Source organism: Lycorma delicatula, chromosome 10 (genome assembly GCF_047948215.1).
Source record: "Lycorma delicatula isolate Av1 chromosome 10, ASM4794821v1, whole genome shotgun sequence".
Taxonomy (NCBI): Eukaryota; Metazoa; Arthropoda; class Insecta; order Hemiptera; family Fulgoridae; genus Lycorma; species Lycorma delicatula.
In genome coordinates, this window is record NC_134464.1 from 51,706,899 (window position 1) to 51,732,248 (window position 25,350).

Genomic DNA, 25,350 nt, shown 5'->3' on the forward strand with positions numbered 1-25,350 from the left:
TCTATTTCTTGCAGTTGTCACTTTATTCTCTGCAATAGACTGTAGGAATCAACAAGATATGATAGGTGATTTATTGTTACAATTTGCATTTGGTATATTTTGACTCTTCTCTAACTAAATATTGTTATTCATCACAGGTTGTTGGAAAATATTATAGGCTTCCTTTTTTTATTAAAATATGGTTGGTTTATTTTTAAAAATGTCCACTATTTATTGTCACATTTCACAGGACAAGAACAGTAATTGACTAATTTTGGAAAGAAATAAACTGAAGTAAAGCTGAATATTTGGGGATAATTTTAATTAGGAAGGGAAGAATCATTACAAGATAATTAAAATAATTGCTAGAAACTTCAATTTAAAGTGTGGAAGGTAAAACGAGATGAAAAAAGGACCTGGCAAACCTGGTTCAGAGTTTAATGCTTTATGGAATAGAATCAGGTAACATAAAATTAAGGATACAATCAAGATTCAGAAATGAATTAAGGATACAGCAGAAATGAATATTCTTAGAAGAAGCATGAGGAAGACCAAACTGGACAGAGTAAGGATAGAATGGTGTCATATGAGACTGTATGCATATGAATAGCCCAAAAACAACAAAAAATTTCGATTATGGACTTTTTCTTAACTGCAGTATTAACCCCTTATTTAGAGCTTTTTAACGATATATCATAAATTGTACTTATTTTCATTGGTTCCAGAATTATATCCAAATAAAATTTTAGTTAATGAAATATTTATATATTACAAGAGGAAGGCACGTCGGGTCAAATCCGACTTCATCTCCTTTTTTTAACTTTTTTTTTTAATTTAAGTATATTGATTTTTTTAATAATTATTAACCTCCGATTGCAAAAAAAAATTACGATAAATAATAATTCAATAATAAGAAAAAAATAAAAAAATATCAGAAGTTATTAATGAAATAAAATTTTATGTACTTTTCATTTAAAGAAAAAAAAAATGTATATATGTAATTCAATAGGCGTACAAGGAAGTCATTTGGTGTCCACGTTAGATTTTTTTTTTTTTTTTTTAGAAAATAAATGGTTTTGCCCTAATTATATACAGAGAAAAAATCAAATCGATTCGAGGATAGCCTAATAATTATCTGTATGGTTTTGAATTACAATTAATTTCAATTCGATTGAAAAGTAGTTTAAAAGTATATTGTTTTTCATTTTAGCGATTTTATTTTGTTTCTTTTTTTTTTTTAATAATTTTATACACTGGATTTTGTTTCTTTTTCTAATATTATTAATATAACAATCGGTTTGTTTTCATTAAAATAATAAATGAAACGTTATTATGAAATGTTTTTGTTTTAATATTTATTACGATAAAATGTATCCAATTAGCACAAGTGTTAAATTACCTGAAACCGTGAACGATGATAGAATTTTTATGATGTCATTTCTTTTTAGTACGTAGTTTATCTCTGTATTTGTGTTTGCGTGTGCGCGTATTTGGTTGCTTTTGATCTGATTGGCTGTTGCCTCATTTGAAAACAATACAGCTGGATGATTAGTCGAAATAAAACTTATTTTTACCTTTCTATATTGCCGACCATATCGATTGCAAAGTTGTGATCGATTGTTTCAATTGCATATGATGACATCTTGTATTGGTATTCTCTTCTTTCTTTATATTATATATCGATTGTATGTATCACCTTTTAACAAATACCCACAATAATATGTTATAAAAACGTTTACTGCTTCGTATATGTATTTCTACCTACCTTCCTATATCTGTCTTTTCCTTTTTTTAATAGAATTTGATCTTCTTTTCCTCGCTCTTCGAATAATTTTTTCAACACCAGATTTTTCATTTATTTTTTTTTTACCAAAATTCCATGAAAAATTTCCTAGTTCGTTGGTGGCAGTAAGACGAATAATTTGAAAAGCAATTTTTCGTTATTTTTCCTAAACAAGGGGGTATTGAAGAAAAACAAATCGTTACCTTCTATTCTAAACTTATTGAATATACGTTTTAAACCTTTTGATTTTTGTCTCATTGTTTTATTTGAATTAAACTCACTTTATTTTATCAATTTCTGTTTACTAAGTAAATTGGCGATTTAATGTTATTAATTTTAACTTAATATTCTTTTTAAGTTTAATTGATTAATGATTCTGTTTTTTTTTTTTTTTTATTATTTATTTTTTTTTTTTTTTTAAGTGGTGATAAGATAGATAGATATTGGACGTGAAATAATGGTTCTTATATTTTTATGTGATTTCTTTGGTTTGAAGGAATTAAGTAACAGTCAAAAAAATTGCGGAATTCAAAAAAGAACATGTATTCATTATTCTATCAACATTTATTTTGAAATAAGGAAATTATAACAAATAAATACATTATGTTTTATAATTCTTGAATAAGGTTATGGTTGCAAAAATATTTTTTTTTTAATTTTACGGTTGTTAACTAACCAAGATAAACGTTTGGAATAAAACCAAAAAGAATACAATTTAAAAATAAAAATGTTGTTTTGATTTCGTAATAAAAAACTAAAATAATAAATTTTACAAGGAAGAAAATACATTATACAATATATAAATATTATTAATTGTTTAAACTGTAATCTGTTTTCTCTCATTTATAAATAAATACCTTAAATTTGCGTGCGCTTAAATATATATTTTATATTTATATATATTTAAATTATTTTTATGATTATTTATTTTTTATATTGAAACAATAAAATGTGGGAGAAAGTCGTGAAAAATCATGTTGAAATATAATTTTTGTTTATATCGACGTTTTTAGTAAGAGTGCTGGTCGTAGCATGAAGATTTGTTAGTGAATGCCAGCAAGCCCTTTGGGACCTACATTCTTCTGTACATTCCGTGTAGTATTAAAAATTGATAACAAAATAAGTTAATGCATTACACATGTTAGAAATAGTACGTATGGTACAATCAAAATTTATTGTATTTTTTATTTTGTGCGGCTGTAATAAATAATATTTATTTGAGTGAATTTCAAAGCACAATTAATTACAGTATATAATAATAAAGAAATTTTTATTATTAGTTTGGAAATTACTTGGTGACTATTTATTTATTTATTCTGTATTTTAAAAATGTTGGTTTTATTACAGAGTTCATTATTTACATTGAAATAAATAAATAAGCCTTACAAATTATTCAATTATTGATAACAATGTTCTAAAAATGTTTACCACAGATTAAATAATGATGATTCACATTTATTACTTAAACTCATAATTTATAAATTGAAAAAATATAGTTTTAAATTGTATAAAAAAATAATTTTTAAGAACAACGCGGAAGATTTAACGTAGTTTTTCGATATATCTTCTCTGTGCTTCTGTACATTCGGCAGTCAGTACAAAATTTTTGTTATAAAAAAAATAGTTTTTATTTATTATTAGAATTCTAGTTAGAACGCTAAAGACTTTATTTTATTTGTTTGTAGACTACCGTTCTCTAATCGGTAACCAAATCCGATAAATGATGTATAAATGAAATGACATTCTTTTAAAATCTCTAAGATTTTATTGATGACGCATTTATATAACAAGTACACTCTTTACCATGAACAAGAGAATCGGCTCGTACCAGTTCCGAGTCAAGAAACAAGAAAGTTGCATTATGTATGTGGAGACTTGTACGAATGAAATTGATAAATATTATTGAAGTAAAATATTTTTTTTTATGTTTTGTCTGTCATGATTATACGTAAAGATTCACTGACTTATTTACTTTCCGTTGTTTGAATTTATCTAACTAGTTTTTATTTGATTTCAGGTTACTATCAGCCGGCAGGGCCATTAATTTCACACCATCATCATCACCACTCGACGACGACGAGCAGTGTAACAAGTAAACCTCCACCTCCAGCTACTTTACCGACACCAACACCGCCGCCGTCATCAGCACCACAGCCGGTTTCTGAGTCATCGGACAGCGAAGTTGTCATATCGACGTCATCATCGGAACCACCAAATCCTCCTCCCTTAACGTACCGATATCCTGGACAACCACCTTATCCGTATAATTATCAATATTATCCATCACCTCCTGCAACAGCTAGTCTTCAATATCCCGGCGCCCAACAATCTCATTATCACCAAGAGATTTGCTACTCGTCACCATCTAATTATCCATCGACTTATTTTCATCATAAGGCGACGCCTTATCCGCCACCGCCTCCAGGTTACCATAGGAGGTATGGACCACCTCCACCTACTCAATATTATACACAAGATTTTTATTCAAGCCCTTCAAACGCACCCCCTCCACCTCCTCCAGCTCCATCTCAACAACAGATGATCGTAACAGCCCCACCTCCTCCCGCAGGAGCTCCTTCTTCGACATATCCTCCTCCGCCTCCTGAATCTAGTTATCCTCCACCTCCTGCACCTATGGTTGATGGATACCCTCCTCCGCCACCGCCTCCAACATATTATCCTGCGTATAGTGCTGGTCCGCCACCTTCTTGTTATTCGCATTCACCACCTTCAAGAAGTTTAGCTTTTATAGGTAAGAATGTTTTATTTTTTTTTTTATAATGAAATTCATAAATCAGATAAATAATGCATGTTTTGGGGTACTTCTATATTAATAGCCATTTATATTTACAAGTGATACAATAAAACAGGAACTTTTGAAATGCATAGTGGCAGCGCAGCTTTATGCAAAGGCAACTTGGTCATCGTGGAGCAGTGGAATGACCTACGGCGTGCTTTCATCATAAAAATGTTTTACAAAATTAAAAATTGTTGAAGAAAGTGCACAGAGGGAGTTCAAATTTCCAGTTTTTTGTGTCGCCGTTATTAATACGAGATGATTTCTCTTATTTTTCTTAAATGTTTGCTCTACTCAATGCAATTTATGTGATTTTTATTTTTTTGTGTGTTTAAACATGTCCTACTTAATTTATCATGTTTAGGCATTTTGTAAAAGCAATTGATTTGCTTGGTAGACATGTTATGTAATGCATGTCTGTGTATGTAATTTCATTGTTTATATAACTGTGCAATAATAAGTGACATTTTGATTTAACAAATACATGTTATTTTGCGTATCTATTGTACTATAAATTTGTTTATTTTGCAAAGGTTTAAGTGCTTTAACTTAACTTTTCTTTGTAAGATTCTTAGTAGAATTGTAGTATTATGTTTACTAATAATTAATGGTTAATGGAACATTTGAATATGTCCTTAAATGTTATATGTGGAAAAAAGAGAAAGTCTTAGACTGTCAATTTTTTTAAAATAAGGTAACGGGAAAATAAAAATTTTAATAACCAACTTTATAAAAATACGAAGAAAGAATTGATATTCTTTCTTCGTATTTATATATCTAACCTTTGGTGTAACTACAGATCTATCAAGTATAATAAAGATCTGATTAGACCAGGGAATAGATAGGGCTGAACAGAACCCACGTGTATTGGAGGATACATTATTCTCTTAGTAATCACGGAGCCTTCACATTAGTCCTTTGCGGCTGGGTTTTTCTAATTGTTTGGCGGGTTTTTTAATTTTTTGGTGGCAGTTATGTATTTGTTTTTATTTTAAGATTATTGGGGATTGCATTTCGGTTCTTTGTAGATCGAGTTTTAACATGTTTCTTACTTGGGTTATTCCTTCGAAGAGTAACAAAATATTTGTGTCCTTCTCCTGACAAGATTCCCCGTCTGTCCGTCCATTGAAGGCCTTTTGGTCTATTATGAATGCATCTACTAATAGGCCTTACTTTTGGAAGGTGCAATGCACTCCCTTCATGGATTGCATTATAAGATGAAGGAAAGAAAGATAATGAATCCAGTTTTAGAGCTTTTTCTTCTTCATCTTCTTTTTCTTATGCTAGCTGAGTCAGGACAGGACTGGGTTCATTGTTGTGGGATGTTCTTCTTGCTCTTTCTTCTTTTTCCCTGGCTTTCCGTTTTGTTGGTTGTAAATATTTATAACCAAACCTGAGAAGGGCAGCACATTGGAGAGTATAGGCCCCTTCGTTCTTTCCATCGGACGGCTGCTGGATTTTTTCTCCATTGTTTTTTGATGTTTTCCGGCCGTCTACATTTTTCTTTTCTGTTTCTAGGATAAAGGATTACAATTAATATTAAATTAATTTGTTCATGTGTGTGAGGGTGACAGCATTCACATGCATGTTTTTGAACCTCCACATAGAAGTAAGTACCAGCAAAGTTTTCTTCAAGACACATGTGCATCTAGGAAGGGTTTAAGGGAATCACGAGGCCAAAAAGGTGTCCTTATCAGTGTAATTATTGTTGTGTTCAGTACCTGTAACAAATATGAAATAAAAGAAAAGGAAAGGGTGAGGTACCCCATTGGCAGCTCATTTTTATTTCATTACATATATTCTATTCCAGCACTTATTTCTACTTGGACCATAGTGCTGGAGGAGGATGATAAACGAATGACATATAGTCAGCGACAAAAACCTCATAAGTTAGTCCTAAAAGAGTTGAAAATAACTGTTATGATTTTCACTGTATTTTCTTTGTTATTACTTTGTTGGTTGCTGCATCAGTGTGTTGAAAGGGGAATTGCTTTTCTTTTCCTGTTGATGTAAAACAATAATTGATCCTGGTTAAATTTCACCTTCTGACTTGAAATCTTCTGGTGATTTCAGTTGTTATTCCCATATATCATTTTGAACAAAAGAGACAGAACACCCAATAGCGAGGCTCTCGGCTTGGTTTTGTTTAACCGATACCTTGTGGCCTTAAGGTGGTTCATCAAGAACAGCATGCGATATTTTCTTTCCCTGTGGGATTGGATCCTCTCTGAAAATATTTCCGAGATACTAGTGTTCAGATACGGTAGCTCTCCCGAAGAGAGTTTCTATGCTTGGGCTACACCCACTTCTGATACGGTCTTTCTACCAGCATTGTAGCTTAGTGTGATATTCCTATCAAACCACGGTGCCAGCTTTTATTTAATATATAATTTAAAAAATAATAATTATGCGAATGTATTTTATTATGGTAATAAAATTATGAAATTGATTTGTGATTAAGTGATGTCAGATCATTTTATACTCTTACATATTCTCTAATGCACATCCATTAGTTAAATCTATCTCATTGCGATCTTTATGATGGCTTCCAGCTTCTTATGGAGTGTGAAGCACACCAACGCTCCCTGTGCCAGGTAGCTTACAATTCACTGGGTAGGTGTAGCTTAAAATTGGTAGCACATATAATTTGTAAATTAGTAGTCATGTTGCCAAAGGGATGGGGCTTATTCAGTTAAGTACAGGATAAATGGAGGTCTGACCACTTTTACCTTCTGAGTCTCATGATTTACATTTTCACCGAAAGTTAGCTATTTGTCCAGGAACACTTTCAGGAACTTAACTATCAACACATAGGGAATTTTTCCTGGCTGGGATGCATCGCTTGTATGTGAACAACACAGCCATGGATTTTTCTCCGTTGACCCTGATTCTCAGCCTATCAAGATCAATTGTCATTGAGAATCTTGTTACTGCGTATTCCACATTCAGGGATTGGTTATAAATGCTGTGTCTTCAGCATAGAAGGCCTTGTTGACTCCTGCCTAACTCAGCATATCATTTGTGTATGCTGAGTTAGGAGGGGTGAGAGCACAGCCACTTGCAGAACTCTAACAGTTATTGTTTGCATGGAAGGTATGAATAAAAGCAACAGTGGGACCACCATTTCAGTTTAAGATTTGGTAAGCTGGCTTTTGGTAGCTGTAAGCTGGCTTTGATTTTGTGAGCTGGCTTTTGATAAGCTGGCTTCCAGGCTGTACTATCACCTGGGAGCTAGTAAAGCCTGTAAAATATTCAGTAATAATATTTACTCTCCAATAAAGAAGTAATTGCCTTACTATCTAGTTGGACACCAGCATAATGTCAAACATTATACCAGTGTGATAGCTGGTATAATTCCCATTTTTTTTCATCCAAGGAAGAAGGGATGAAATATATAGAAAGAAGATAAATGAATATGATCAACCCTTGATTTTTGTAACTATTATCTGCTATGCTTAGGACATCAAAATCAACTTAAACTAATTTTGAATCTCCTAGGATTTATTGGATCTATCTGTTCAGTGGATTTTGTGCATGGATTCTGTTGTATAATTAATTTGCTCATATATAAATTCTATAACAGAAACTATTAAAAAATTAAGTTAATATTTTATACAGTTATTAACTAAGACAAATTTTTTTTTCAAATTTTGACTAGAGAGCTGGAAAAAGCTATTGTATTTTCTATTGTAAGTTATTTTGTTTGCTGTAATATTATTTTTATTATATTCTTCAGTTTTAAGGTATCAAAAGTTATTTTATTGATTATAGAAGTTACTAAAATTAAATTATGGTTCAATTTGACACTAAAAGTTTTTTTTTCTCTTACAGTATTTATTAAATCTGAAAATATGTTGTACAATGGATTAGTACTAGCAATAGCTTAAATAATAATTAATAATGACTTGGTAATAGTAGAAAGTTCCCATAAAAGTTTGGATAAACAGTTAGTATGAAATATTAAAATTCGGTTATAAACAATGTCCTTTTTTGTGCTTTGTGTACAAGAGAGTAAAAAATAATATCTGATTTAATTTTTTAAACAAAATATTTGAAAAATCACAGAATATTTTATTGTGTGATAATATTAATAGAATGTACAGCTGGAGACAATGGATATGATTTAACATGTTTATTAACTCCATTGAAAAAGATAAAGTTATCCTCGTACTCATTGCATGCACATTACTTAAAAAAGTGAGTATATTTATTTTACTTCTCTCTTTGAACTCCTATTCAAAACTGAATTATTCAGTTATATAATTATTTTTAGATAATTAGTAGCTATGTAAGTTACTTTCTCATTAAGTTTGAATCAGGCAATCACTTTATAATTACGTGTGCATTATAATCATTACCTTTTCTGTAGATCTATTTTCATTATGTAATTTTTCAACTCGTGTATTTTGAATAGACATTACACTGAAGATATTAGATTTGATAATTATATAATTATAAAATAATTATGCAAATGGATTTTATTATAGTAATAAATTATGAAATGGGTTTGTTATTATCAATCAGGAGACCATTTTATATTCTTACATACACTCTAACACATATCTATTGGTTTAGTCTTTCTAATTAGTTCAACGAGAGAGTCAGAGCAGTTTTGTTGTAATAAAATTGTTTTTCTCCTACTTGCGTAGATACAAAAATGTTTCCCTCCCCAGCTAAACAAATTTTATAATACCAAACTGCCTTGTTCCACATCTTGCCAATTATTTGCAATAAAGAATTATAAAGTATTATACATTAACCATTATTAAATATCATTAATTGGTAAACAGTAATTCAGTTTGCAATTTTAGAATAATAATATAAACAGTATCCTAAAATAAAGCTAAAAACTAACAGTATTGATAAAAAAGTTTGTTAATTGGTTGAAAAGGAAATACAGGAATATTAGTAGACAAACTATGATTCGATTTGTTAATGAAAAGGAAGTTTGAAACTTATAATTAGTTAATATCATTATTTATTGTTATACAGGATAACATGATTTGCAGACATAAAAATTGGCATGAGACTATACTGATGTGTGATTCTGACCTGATGCCAGGTATAACAAACATCTGATGCCAGTTTTATTATGGAGAATAGAAAGTAGTGGTTTTCAATTTTACTGATATCTCCTGTACTTGAGGTGCATTGTATTTGTCACAGCCATAAAGAAAGCCTAGGACAGATAATATAAAGCAGTTATAAAATAATGTACCCTTTCTGTCTGCTTTGATACTATGCAATATTTATGGTTGCCTCTACCCACATGCAGCGATCAGTAGTACATAATAAACTGAATTTATATTATTCTTCCATGAAAATAGAGAATTATAGGGTATGGAAGTAAATTTAAAGAATTTATTTGAGCTTTTAGATTAATTAAACTTCCTGTATTCAATAAGATTGCATAAGAAAATGAAAATTACCTTAGAACAAACAAGTTGTCACAGAAGTTGGTTCATCAAGTAGTTCATTATTATAAAAATAATTGAAGTTATATTCTTAAAGAAAAATAGAAATCCAACTTTTTGCAGAGAAATTACCATCCTTTTTGAAATTGGGTTTAAAAATTAGGTTAACAAACTGTTGGAAGATGATAGATTTGTATGATGTTCTAGAACTTAATGCCATTTATATTAATTTGGGGCTGTAGACAGTGGTAGCATCATTTGATCATATAGTATTACACTTGTAGATCTTTACTGGATTGGTTCAGTAGGCTAGGGTTTGTTATTAATTAGAGCCCAACAACTTAAAATGATGTTAAAAATTATTTTAAGTTGGGGATCTCCCATAATAGTAATCTCTATTATATTAATTCTCATGTCATCTTTCAGATATATAATTTTATTTATTTAGCAATCATATCAAATCGAAATATAATCTAGAATATTCAAATTTATGATCTGATAACATAGTATTTTGTATGATGCTGTTATTAATGTTATATCAGATAACATTCTTTTCCATATTACATATTTTCTATTAAAATTTTTAACAGTTGTTACTGTGGTTGTCTGTTGATATACATTTATTGATTGATATATATGTGAATAAAGAACAGTGAAATGTTTAAGAAGTGTAATTCTATATATAATTACAGTTACAATAAGATAATTGAATTTACAATGAAGGACCTAATAAAAATTCCTAGATGATTATCTGGAAGAACTTTCATTTATTTAGAAAATAAGGCATTTTACATTGACTTGAATTTGGTAACTGTTTAACTTCATGAATAACCATCTATGCATTTTTTCTTTTCTTTCTCAGCAGATATATTAAATAATGAACCTTCTTAAAAAATTAATCTGCTGCCCGCATTAAAATATACAATAAGTTGTTTTAGTAATAAGTGTATATGTGTGTGTTTGTGGTGGGGGGGGGGGAGGGTTTTGGAGGATAAAAATATTACAATTGTAAGAAAAACAAAGATTACATTTTGAAGCAGCTGTTAATTGAAAATGTAAATGAGATTAGTAGGTAAAGCCTGTGACAGAGAAGGCAGTACCCTACGTGTGTTGGCCTTTTTTTCTAAACTCCTGACATTCTGAGTCTTCTAGCCCAGCTTTATTTCTTTATATCTGAAATCCATATTTGATTTTCCAAAGTCAGGACAGAACAGAAATAATCAAAAAGATTATTTCTCTGGTTTTGGAGAATCTCATACTCCATTAGTAAATTCCTAATAATATTATTAGATTTTAAGTATATCTAAAAACAGGATTTTTATTAAAAGATCTGTAGTTTTTTAAATGTTTGATGAACATACCATGATCAGTTAGAAAAACAGTTAAGATCATCTTCTTTTCTCTGCCAGGCTAAGAAGATCTAAGAACAGATTAAGGAAGTTCCTTTATTAGGTTCTTCAATGAGAAGTGTTTAGCTGATCATTATGTTTTCCATTGTTTTGTGTAGATCTTCAAATACTGAAGCAGTTTTCATTAGTTACCTTTAAATCCGTAGGCTGCTTTAGATTCTAAGAAAATAGAATCTGCTCAGATTAAAAAAAAATCTAATTTGATCATACATAATTAATTCAGAAGCCCCATCATCATTCTGGTAAATTTAAGTATGTAATTGACTAACAGTTTCATTCCTAACTCAATTATGAATTATTGTATCATCATCAGGTTTAATTCATTCATGAAAAATTCTATCAATCTGAGTAAAAATAGATGAAATTCCAGGATACTAAACCAAATTAGATATTAATTAACGAACTGGGACTATTTTTTAAACAAAAATAATTAAACAGATGTGATTTTTGTTTCATATCTTCACCCATCATAGGATGTTTTAAGATTTTGATTTATAAATGATGTTCTAACACCCTCTTTGTCCAAAATTTCCAACTATCCTTTACCCTTGAGTCTTCATGATTGCCTGTTGTGGTTCCAGGTTCTACTCTCTAAGGGATACGGATAATGGTATAATCATGTGTTGCAGCATTCCCTGATCAGTAACTACCGAAACATGTTATAAATAAAATTTTAAGTACTTTATGATTGCTCAAGAAATATAATTATGTAAAACAACAGATTATAAGTTGTATAAGTTAGTAATTGTGAGTATTTGAACATGAAAAAGTATCAAATAATTTAAGGTTTGTGAAATGTTAAGCCTTCAGAATATTAAACCCTGGTGAAATTCAAAGGTCTGCAGTACAAAGGTACAGTAAATACTTGAGGATAAAAAGGATTATTAAAGAACAGAAGGAAATGGTCAGAAACATTAAATGATTACAACAAAAATGAGAAAACAATTTTGTTTATACTAATAAAGGTATGTGATTTATATGTGTATTTTTATATGTGATTTCTGTTATTGTCAGGGCAATGTGGTTTATAACTTTCATATTGTGTTGTGTACAGGTTTATTGTTCATGATTAATGTAATATTCAAAAGTCACAAATAATTTGTGATGAATTCTGTTTATTATTGTTTTTCATTTGTGACTAACAAACAAATTTAATGGAATAAGAAATTCTAATTGATTTCTTTTTTTTTTTTTCTAGATGCAACCTACCAAGGTTGCCCCTGTCCAATGCAGTCTTGTCCAAAAAACGTCCTTACTGGACCTCTTACTGGTGCCAGTAAGGGGTCTTTAAAAAACCACCAATCTACCGCGCCTCTGCCTCCAGTTGCACTTGCTCTTCCTGTAGAGCCACCAGGAGCAGTAGGACCTCCGAGTCCTGCACGTGGAAGTGCAGGAATGCCACCACCTCCATCACCAGCCTTGGCAACCGCTCGGAATCCACCTACCCAGTGGAATGATTCACCGCCATCCAAATCATCTGATACAGGGCTATTAGCAATTTCTAAAGTAGTTAGTGAATCAGTTTTAGGTGTTGATGAATCAGAAACGAACAGTGTTGAAAGCACATGCACATTAATTAATCTCAGTTTACCGAAAACAGAGAACGTTAAAGTTGAAATCGAAGAAACTCCGTACATACAGGAGATAATAGAGACAAAACCGGGGCGTAAACGGCGAAAGTTAATGTCTGAGGCTCGTAGACAAAGTGTTGAATCTGTGGTAAGTGAAAGTTTACAGATCAAAAATCAACCTGATGTTCAAGAAAGATTGTTTGTATCGAACTGTGATGTGCAACAAATTCCAGTTGATACAACGATTATTGCTAGTGAAAAACAACCATTACAGCCACAACCAGAGTTACAACAGCAGCAACTGCAGCAGCCACCACTACAACTTCAACAACAGTTACAACAACTACCTCTCACAGAAAATTCAGTTATGACCACAAGTGTACCTGTTACTAAAAAGCAGTCTGTGAAACGTAAATTATCTGATAATGAAAACAATCAACCTTTAAGTGCTGTGAAATGTGTTAAAAAGAAAAAAGTGGAAAATTCTGTTGGTAAAAAGAAGTGTAATAGTGCTAAAGTTAAAGAAATAGTGGCAGAGGAAAATATCGCGCCAGTAGTAGTTGAATCTGCAAAAATTAAAGGTCGTCGAAGAAGTAGTAAAACTGTGGAAAGGCGGAAGTCAAACACTAATGAAACTGCTGTTGAGAATACACTAGTACCAACATCCCAGTCAAATGGTGAACCACAACCAAAAAAGGTTTGCCGATCACGTAAATCACAAGATAAGAACAATGCAAACCGTCCTCAGGCAAAGGGGAGGAAACCACTAAACAATATCACAGCAGCCAAAGGTAATATTTTATGTTTATTTTTTTAAAAATTATTATATAAGTATTATTAAAATCATATGTTTTTTTGTGTTAACACAAAACAAATTTTTTAAGGGAAAAAAGGAAATGAACACATTTTTTGATTTTACTAAAAATTTAATTCCATCAATGTGCCTCATATGTAGAAATTTCAGAAAAGAGGTTTGTTTATCTATTGTATAAATTATAACAATAAATCATCTGATGATTGGTGTGTTATGGAGATCATTTGTAAGAAAAATTATCATTGCTTTTGGTAAAGATGCTTTCAGTAAGACATATTATTTTTTTTGCACTGAAAAATATTTTTTCATAAATCTGTTGCAATGTACATAAAGTTTTGTAATTTCGTTTAGCATTGAGATAAAGGAAAGAATAATTTAAAAATTTAAATAAGTGAGAATTCTGGATATCTATTTGGAAAGAGTACAGTTGTTTCACAAAAAAGCAGTTAGTTGGACAAGTTATAAGTATAACTTATAACTTATTATTAGTATAAGTTATAAGTATAAGTATAAAATAAACAATATTTTATACTTATATGATGCAACTGTATTCTTTTTTATTTTTTCCAAGATTTCCATGAATTTTAAATAAGATTCTTCTTTCTTGCACAACCTTATTTTTCTATAATTGCTAATCAAAATTATGAAAATCTGTATGTATTAATACTATAAAAAAAAAAAAATGTTTCAGCGTGAAAAAAAATTGTTTATTTCTATTAAGAGTTGAGTTAACATTTTTTTCTTTTTAGAGAATAGTTGCCATGTTGAAATTGATTATTGGGATTTTTTTTTAATATTTAGATGATAGATAAACCTTTATTTGTAAGTATAAACATTACATTTTTAAATATATATTCTATTTTTATGAATAACTTTTAATTCTATAAAGACTGCTGTAATAAACAAATTTTAGCACTTCAAGTTAGTTTTCTTACATTTCTTTTCTTTTATTACAAAAAAAAAATTGAAACTATAGTGTACAAATAAAAACCTATTAACTTATATTTCTATTAATTAAAAAATGTATCACTTACTGCTTTTTATTTTTTGTCTGTTGAATACTGTCTTTTTTGAAGTTCTCCAGATTATTCAGAGCAATGTTTTGGCTTTATAATTGAAGTCAGCTCCTTTTATTTTGATATCAGTTCATTATATTTTTACCTATTGTATTTATAAAACATAATACTTCAATTAATTTTGAATTGATTATGAATGTACATGTAAATTTTGCTGTCCAGTACTGTTATCTATATGTTGATATACAATCATTGATTGTTAATATTATTATTATCTTTTATAACCATATAGGATCACTTTAGTCAATCCATTATCCAAGTCTCTTTTCGATGGGACTGTTTGGAGCTTGCAGTCCTCCAAGTATTTTTTCATACCTTCTGATCTTTGTGCCCTTTCTAGTATTGAAATTGTTCCTGTTGTGAGTTTTTTCTTGTGAATGTGAAGCGAGTGTTTTGTTCTTGGTTTTCTTGTTTAATTTTATCTTATCTGTGGTGTTTTCTAGTGTAAGGCTAATTTCCTTCAGATCCTCTCTTATTTCTGTGATCCATCTGCCTCCTGTCTTGGTGTTTTTTGAGTAGAGATTGTACTGTATTAGCTGTTTCAGAAGTTTTGAATCTTGCATCTTCATGACATGTCGAAAGAATCCTAGTCTCCTCTTACGCATGGTATCAATGATGGTTTCAATCTCTTTGTAGATGACTTTGTTGGACATAATCCACTACTGCCTGTCTTCCTGGTCCTTTTTGTTGATGCAGGTTCTTCCAATTCTTTTTTCGATTTTCTGTAGTCTATCTTTGATTGTTCATTCAGATTGTTAATGTATATATATACATATATATATATATATACATATATATACATATATATATATATATATATATATATATATATATATATATATATACATATATTTTGTTTTATAATTGTTTTACTTATAACCTTATAAAAATACTACTAGTGCTATAACCTAGCAAGCAAAATTAGCTAAAATTTGTTTTTAAAATGTAATAAATTTATTTCATACTTGCCTATAAAATCTGAAACATATATATACATATATATATATACATACATATACATATACATACATATATATACATACATATATATATATATATATATATATATATATATATATATATATATAGAGAGAGAGAGAGAGAGAGAGAGAGAGAGAGTGTGTGTGTGTGTTTTGAAAATACTATTTGAATGACTCATTATATCAAAATTTATGAATTTATGTCTTAATATATTTTTTAATTTTTAATGAACAGGAGGTGCTAAGAAAGATATCAGTACAGCAAGACCTGGAAGTAGTGTTACACAAGTGGTCAGTAAGAAGCAACAAGTACAAGCTTCCAGTAATAACAACAACTATAACAGTAATAATAACAATAACAACAACAACAACAACAACAACAACAACAACAACAATAGTAATAATGCACCTGAATTGAGTTCTGAATGTACTCAAATTATTAGTTTACGAAAATCACAGCCTACATTAAAGTGGTCTAATGGATGGTCATGGGAAGGCACCCCATTTAAATCTAAAGTTTTCCTTACAGTAAGTAAAGATAAATGTTAAACATTTTAATTTTTATAAATTATTTCCTAATATTATGAAGATTATTAAATTACAATCTTTTATAGTTTTATATTTGAGGTAAGCCAAGTAAATTGCAAGTTACACATTATAATATTAAAATATGTTGATTGGCAATAAACACTTAAGATCCTTAAAAATATATTTCTTTGTTTTTTACCACAGCTGAGGTAAAAGGTTAATAAGGAAATTTCTTGTGTTAAAAATTTATCCATACATTTACCTATGTGCATAAATCATCTTACAAGTTATATAACAAAGTTTAAAAAAAAAAATTATAAAGAAGACATCTCATGAAATTTTTTTATTACAAAGAATTGTTCTTAAGTGAATGTCATTTGAAGCAGTGGCTGAAGTAGAGCTAAAATGTACTTCTAAAATTGTAGCTGATAATGTCAAATTAATTAATGATACATTAAGTGAAAGTTTAATTTTTTTGTCTTTAATAAATGTAAAACAAGTAATTATTAAAAAATATTCATTGTACTTAACTGCAAAACTGTTTTTATTTTTATAAATATTTACCATTTAAATTTAAACACTTATCACATCATGTCACCAGTTTTTTTTTTTATTCTACCGCTACAGAAATAGAACACAATTTTTTCAGCCTTCTTAACTTTATCATCTTCTTCAAAATGACTACTGCCTAAAATTTTTCTTAGTTTAGAAAAAATAGTCACTGTATTTTAGATTAAGGTGGAAGATGCTGAAATAGCCTGTTTTTAAAGAAAGGTCCGTTTTGAATTTGCCACTTATATACTTCATGTAAATAGGTGGTGCTTGCTCAGTTATTTCAATCAGTAGTCAGTTGTTAACATCAGTAATTTAATCACTTTCTTGTTAGTTGTTTATATTCATCCATTTATAATGACTTCTACAATTTGTGACCCTGCAAAGTATGAAGTACTAGGAGTAATCTGACTTTTGATGGTAAAGAACAATTGTATGGGTGAAATTCACAGGAAAATTTATGACCTTTATGGGCTGAATATTATGAGTGATGCTAAAGTAAGACAGTACTACTAAAGTACCATTTATTTTGATAAGAGCAAATGAACATTCATGATGAATATACCAACCAGCCATCAGTGATAACAGATGAATGATTGAAAAAGCTGATTAAAATATTTGAGGAAATTGGCACTTCACCATGTCAGAATTATCGTTGATGTTTCTTAATCTTTGATTTATGAAGTTTTGACTGAAAAAAATGAACTCTAGAAGATTATGTCCCGTATGGGTTCCTAAGATCTTAACCGATACACACAAGGAGAAACATCTTGCTGCAGCACATAAATTTTTGCAGTGTTATAAAAATGAAGGTGATGAATTAATTGATCACATTTTACTGTAGATGAAACCTGGATTTCTTGTTGAGACAAAGCAGCAGTCAATATGCAATGGTGGCATTCATTATCTAGACCAAAGAAATTCAAACAAGAATGTTTGGTAAAAAGGCTTTTTTGTTTTTGGTGAAAAAAAGAAGTCTTGTTTGCTGAATTTAGTGATTGTGGAACTACTTTGAATGTTGGTATGTATTGGAAAACATTAAAACATCTTAGAGGAGTCAAAAAAACACAAATAGTATGAGAGATGCATGCCCATGACAATGTTCAGTTATCACACAACAATTAGATGGTGAAACAATTAAAAAATTTTGTTGGAAAATCTTTAATCACACTCCCTGCAGCCCTGATTTAGCTCCCAGTAATTATTTTATTTTCCTTCAACCTAAGCAATGGTCTGCATCACAAAGGTTTGACCATGACAACAAATTGAAAAATGGGTTACTGTGAGGTTTAATTCAGCAATGGTGGAATTTCTTGAAGAGGGAATGAAGAAGCTAGTAAAATGCTATGAAAAATGTAATGTAATTAATTTCATTTCATTTCACCATCTCTTGTATATGTTTGTAACTGTGGAGGAAATAAATATTAAAAAAAAAAAACCTAAATTATTATACATTTTTTATTTTTTTTACTGACGTTTAAGCAGACAGCTTGTAGTCGTATAGCTGATTTCAAAAAATATTTTTGTAGTGTTTAAAATTTTGTTGTCATAACTTATTTTATAATATATTATTTATTATTATTATTTTTTATTTATTTATCTTTTTTTGTTGATAGCAATCATTTTTTTTATTGTTTTGGGTGGATTTATGTTTTTCCAATGAATTGTCATTCAAAAACATTTTCAGAGTGATGATGCACCAGTTATGCGAAGATGTTACCCAGCAATGAGACATGTTGAAGGTGACATTATTTATCCGCGTGACTGTGTTTTATTGAAATCAGGTCCTCGTAAAGTGGATTTACCTTTTGTCGCCAAAGTTGCTGCTATGTGGGAAAATCCTGAAGATGGTAAGCAATAGAATATTTTTTAAGGATTTTTTTATTATGATCACAAACAAGCATGTATATTTACTGAAATAAATGAGATAAACTGGATGAAATAATAGGTTAAAATTTGTTAGACCCTTGTAGAGAATTGAACCCAATCATTTTGGTTAGCCAGTTGGTATAATGTAGATTTTGATCAATGTAGGTAAAGTTGGTTTGATGTAGATTTATGATTCATAAATTTTGATGTAAATTTATGATTCATAAATTATTTTAAAGTTTTTTTTCTTAATTAATTAATGCCAATATCAATTAAAAAACTGATAAAACCTTTCTTATATCTCTGTTAATAAAGAAAAAAATATCCTTTTTTATATTGGTCAATTTTGCTGTCACATTGCTGATGTAGTTTATGATGAAATAATGTTCCTTTGTTGTATCTATTTTTGAAGCATTCAGCAAAGTGGTTCAAATACTGTTATCCAATATTAATAAGAAGTTTAAGGAAAGTTAGATGAAATTATATTGTATTCAAAAGTTATCTATGTAAAATCCCTCGTAAAAGGATTTAATCAATAGATTAAAAAAATTTCATTGTGTTTTTAATTTTGATTCTGATAATGATTTCCTTTTCTTAAAACTTAGTGCTTGAAATATAATTCTGTTTTACTTGAACTTTTGCTAAAAAATACTGCACAACTGCTTATGTACAGTGCATAATGAATTTAATAAATATTTTTTTACATCTTTAATTTTGATTTATTTTGAATATGAATCAAAATGTAACTTTTTATATAATAGAAAGTTTTTTACTGTAAATTTCTGGAGCTTCAGAATTCTACATTGTATGAAAATGAAATTTGCAATTAGATAGTTTACTTTGTGTTAGTAAAATTTTTATGTTTGTGATTTTGAATATTGTTTGCATTATTATGTTACATTGATAATGTATTGTGTAGGTTTTTTAGTTGTTATTATTATTATTATTTTTTTTTTTTAGGTGAAATGACACTTTCCTTACTCTGGTACTATCGTCCAGAACATACAGACAGAGGAAAACAGCAAGAGGATAATAACGATGAAATTTTTGCTTCACGTCACAAAGATATTAATAGTGTTGCATGTATTGAAGACAGGTGTTTTGTTTTAACATTTAATGAATATTGCAGGTGAAAATCAGTTTTTTTCAATTGTAAAGAAGTCAAAATTTTCAGATTATTAATTTTTAATGTATTTTCTTTGGCCATAGCAGATATTGATATCTGGTCTATAAATTTCCTAACATTTTGGACACCTACATTTCTTGTTATTTTTTATTTTAAGTTATTCTCTTTTCTTATACCACATTATTCAACACCTTTGAAACATGTGAAATAACCACTATTAAAAAATTATGAAACAAGTTCTAAATTATATATATATTAGCTGATCCGGCAATGCTTCTTTTTGCTAGATTTGAGTATATTTTATATATAGATTAAACAAACACAAATGAAAGTTTGATAAAACATTAAAAAACTGAACATTATGGAACATCACAAGATTTAACGTTTCCTTTTTTCCCTCTTCCAATCATCACTCCTTCCCCTCTTTTCCTTTTACCTTTCTTCCCTTTTTTTGCAAAAATATTTCTTTCTATATAACTAATACATATTCTGAATATGAGCCAAATCAGACCATAAATACAGTTTTCTGATATATCTCGACCCCGCATCACCTAACAGGTCCAAACTAATTCAGAAACCTTCACAGGCGTGTGCACAACAACTCATGAATGTTTTATTGCAATTGGACAAATTGTATAGGAAAGCATACCATATATATATATATATATATATATATGGTATGGTAGTCTACATATATATATATATATATATATATAGGTCTAGTCATATATATAGATTAAATTGAACATAAACTTTCTTTTACGTATCTTAAAGCTATTTATTCATTACACACACATTAAATATCACATATAAGCATTGAAGTTGATTGTCAGTGTATTTGTTTAGGATAGAAGCATCAGTGATATGGTTTCAAAATTCTATGTAATCAACAGGTAATTGGGATAGCTCACAGACAGGAGATCCTTCACAAATGCCCATAAGAAAATATTATTTGGTGTTAAGTGTAGTGATTACTGTAGCCACCACAGTAACACCTCTTCATTATGACCTGTGTGTCCTATCCAATATTATGAAAGGTTTTCATTAAGATATCATTGTACTTCATTATGTTGAGATTGAAAGCCTTCTTTTTTGTAATTACAATCATTGTTGTTTACATTAGGGTATGGTACTTCGACAGGGTATGGCGTATTAGCGTATGGGTCCGACAGAAATAACTTCTCGATTTCCCACTACTGCTGGTAAAGCACTAATAGTACATGCTGTGGTGTCAGTATACCATTTTGTAGCTGATGTCTTGTCATTTCAATTATAACCATGGTGTAGAGTGGTGAGCATTGCGTTACCGTTATTGAAAAGTATTTTAAAAATGGTGATTCTGCTATCAACATGCAGCAACTATTTCGTTCACACTTTTGGCTAGGATAACAAGGATAATTCAGTTATGGGTGTCTAAGTTTAGAGGTACCGATTCAGTTTTGAAGAAGAATTCACCAGGTAGGTCACAAAGCATTCGAACACCTGAAAATATTGAAGCAGTGAGACAAGCATTGTCTCACTGCTTCAATATTTTCACAATCTCTACATCGCTCAGCTCTTAAACACACAACCCACTGGGTTGGTCTAGTCTTCCCAAATCATCTGATTGGAAGTCGAGAGTTGCAGTGTTCAAGTCCTAGTAAAGTCAGTTATTTTTACACGGATTTGAATACTAGATTGTGATAACATTGTTCTTTGGTAGTTGGGTTTCAATTAACCACACATGTCAGGAATGGTCGAAAAGAGACTGTACAAGACTACACATCATTTATACTCATACATATCATCCTCATTCATCCTCTGAAGTAATATCTGAACAGTAATTCCTGGAGGCTAAACAGGAAAAAGAAGAAGCTCTTAAACACACTGCTGCATTACAAATTTCTGATCGGACTGTAAGGGGGATTTTTTCATGACTTACAGTTTCATCCTTACAAAATGATAGACAGCAGTTAAATGAATGCAACTGGATTAGCCATATTGCTTCTTCCCAGGCTATTCTGCAAAATGTTTCACTGAAATCATGCTATCAAGTGTAAACCCCATCTTCATTTATTGGATTGTATTAACAAACAATACTTTCAATTCTGGGCAGAAAAGAGACCCCTACAACTTCATGAACGCCCTCTGAACTCTCAACATGTTTGGTGTACAATTGCTGAATTTGGAATAATAGGGCCATAATTTTTTGAGGAAGAAAGGCAAAAAGTTACGTAACTTCTGAACATTGTGAAAAATTGTTAAGCGACTTCTTACTACCAAGCCTTAATGAACTTTAAAATCAAATGGAAAATGTTTTGTTTCAACAAGATGGGCCACTGCTCATTCAGACAATCAATGATTTTCCTCAGAGAAATGTTTCCTGGATGTTATTTCAGAACGAGGAAACATCCCATGGCTGCACGGTGCAGTCACCTGATCTTGTAGCATGTAATTTTTTTCTCTGCGGATATCTAAAGGTAAAAGTCTTCAAACAGAAGCCTCGACCATTTAAAAGCTGCTAGCCATCAACAGATCACAGCAGACAACAGATCACTGCAATACAATTGGAAATGACAAGGAAAGTAATGTGGAATTTCAGTGAGAGGTTAAAAGACTTGTTTAGATAGTGAAGGTATACGAACAACATAATTTTTAAAAATTAATAAAAGATATCCGAAAATAAATGACACAACACTGTTCTTTCAGAGTATATTTAATTTTGTATAATTTTTTTGTAATGTCTATTTTTTTTACATTTCAAATTGGGGAGTTATTTCTGCCAGAATCGTATAATCCATGATTCACAGTCCTTTATGCAAAAAGATAAAGAAGAGTGGTTCTACAGTATTGTTGACAACTTACTTCTCTGTCATCTTGATGCAGAAATCAATACATTTTCCCCCCATAATCCATCAATTGATTAGCTTTAACTCTGAATTTTTCTCTATCCATTTAACTTAAAAGTTAACAAATTGCTGGACATATGCTGTACAAAACGGATGTCTTTTGCTGAATATATTAATATATTTCACATTTTATCAAATGTATTCATCAGTTAAAAATAATGATAAGGTAATGTGACCATATTCTACTTCATATAAATCTGAAGATAACAAAATTAAATAACTCAAAAGTGGTTAAAGATCTGAAATTTCATAGGTGATTAGATAATAAAGTGGCTAGCTTGTGCAAAAATTTGAATGGAATTAATCTAGTGGTTTTTAGTAATAAGAGATCAAAGTCATGCTATACAATAGATAGGTTAAAATCAGTACAATTTTAACCTCTCTCCATTGTAACTTACGTTAAAATTCAGTCATAACTTAATATAATCAAATACAGTATAAAATAATTTAAAAAATGATAAAATTCTTTTCAACTGAGTTTGAAGCATCAAACTTGTGTACATATTTTCTCCACCAATAGTAGTCTGCAATCATAGATGTATTGACTCGTTTTATTTACTATCAAACTGGAATGATTCTGCTTGATAGAATTTCCACAAATCATAAATAACAAACTGATTTTTAGATAGCTCCAATCTTCTTTTTTGCTTTATTTCAACTTTGAGCCTAATGTTTGTGTCTGATATCGTTTTTGTATTATTGTACAGTATTGGACCTTTGGCAGAATCAATTACAATCAATAATTCTATTTTGTTTTATATTTTTCATTATCTCTTCATTAATTCAGTTCCATATATGAGACCAATTTATTAAAGTCAAGATAAAGTGAACAAGATCTATTATTACGTAGAACTAATAGCTTAATATATATTTATTAAAAAAGAATTATTCTTTTGTGATATAAAAGTAAAGTATTTCAGTGAACTTGTCAGGGCAGTGAAGTAAAGAGAACTTTTATGATATGTTTTACCTATCACCTTAATGGGTGTACATATATTCTTATATTCAGAAAACTTCATAATATTGAGAAATTTTTTTTTTTTTCAGGTATCGTAAGAGCGTTAGAAGAGCAGAAGAAGGTCTCACAGTTCCAAGTCGAGTTGTTCCAACGCCTGAAGGTTCTGGTTATCCTCGAATTAATAGACAACCACCTGGACAAGTCGCACCTGATCTTGTATTTTTCTGCCGCAAAGTTTATGATTTCAGACAAAGAAGGTTATTGAAAAATCCTAGCTGAGCCTGCCTTCTGTCTTTCATTATGAGTTTATTATTTTTATTTTATTATTATTACTTCGTTACTGACATTGATGTATTATTGATGATGACATATATTGTCAATATTAAAGAAAAAACATTGATTTGATGATGACTTTGATGTAATACAATATTAATGATGATGATGATGATGATGATTATGATATATGATAATGAAACTGTTATTAAGTCAGATTGAACAAGTATATATTTATTGTAAGATAAGCATGGTTATTGTGAAGAAATGTTAGCTAATTTTTTATTTTAATTTTTTTTTGTTAAATGAAATTAGTTTTGTTTTTCATTATATTTTTTTTTCTGTTATTTGTATTTATGTACAAATGATATTAAGTTATTTGTGTTTTATTGTTTAAAATTTAATATAATCTGATTATTATTGGTTTGTTATTTTAAATAAGTTATTAATTTATAAATAAAATGTGTAAAATAAATGTTTTCTTATTATGGCAGGGATGTGGGTCCATCACAATATGTATGAATGCTCTATATATTTTATGTATTACTTTTTATTTAATTTTGTGTGAGTCAACCTTTTGTTTTATTATTATACAAATAAAAATGATTTTACAGTAAAATACAATTTTTTTTTCTTAATTTAAGAATTTGCAGTTGTTTACAAACAAATTATATATTTGATGATTAAAAAAATTATGTAAGTTTATATTTAATTTTCTATATGATTAGATAAAATACTGATTGTTCTTTTTTTGTAAAAACATAAATTATTGTAAAGATATATTAATACCTTTAAGTATCAATTATATATATATATATATATATATATATATATATATATATATATATATATATATATATATATATATATATATATATATATATATATATATATATATATATACTTAATCTGAGTATAATCAAAACTTTTTTTATACAGAGTTCCTGACCAAGACATATGAAAAATAAAAAAGTTGTATAATATTATATTATTTAATTAATGATTTTTCTTAGTTTTGTTTTAAGATTATTCTTTAGAATTTTATAACTTGATTTTTATTTAAATTGAAATAATTCCAAATTTCAAAATTATTTATAAACAGGAAAAGTAATAACATTATAATTTCTTTAGAATTTGGTTAAGGTGGATGGATAAATCAGTTTAATAAATTGTTAACAAGAATAATTTCATCTCTGAGTTTTTGGGTCAATTATTAATCTTTTTTTTTTCAAAACAAAAATTGCTTTTTTAAATTAAAGAAAAATTATATCCTTAAAGAAAATTGTTACAGATATAATAAGCTTGACTGATTTATTTATTAACTTAAAAAAAA

General features: G+C 29.3%; 1 protein-coding gene across 2 annotated transcripts in view; it reads left to right on the plus strand.

Moving 5' to 3' along the window:
* LOC142331332 (uncharacterized) overlaps positions 1–24,687 on the plus strand; it is a 537,124-nt gene extending 512,437 nt beyond the window's left edge. For both annotated transcript variants that reach the window (XM_075377159.1, XM_075377160.1), the window contains exons 2-7: positions 3,780–4,514; positions 12,581–13,744; positions 16,059–16,351; positions 18,591–18,753; positions 19,733–19,901; positions 23,834–24,687. In XM_075377159.1, the coding sequence (XP_075233274.1) occupies positions 3,780–4,514; positions 12,581–13,744; positions 16,059–16,351; positions 18,591–18,753; positions 19,733–19,901; positions 23,834–24,023 (2,714 nt within the window). In that variant the 3' untranslated portion in view covers positions 24,024–24,687. The remainder of the gene's footprint in view (positions 1–3,779; positions 4,515–12,580; positions 13,745–16,058; positions 16,352–18,590; positions 18,754–19,732; positions 19,902–23,833) is intronic.
* The last annotated feature ends 663 nt before the right edge of the window (positions 24,688–25,350 follow it).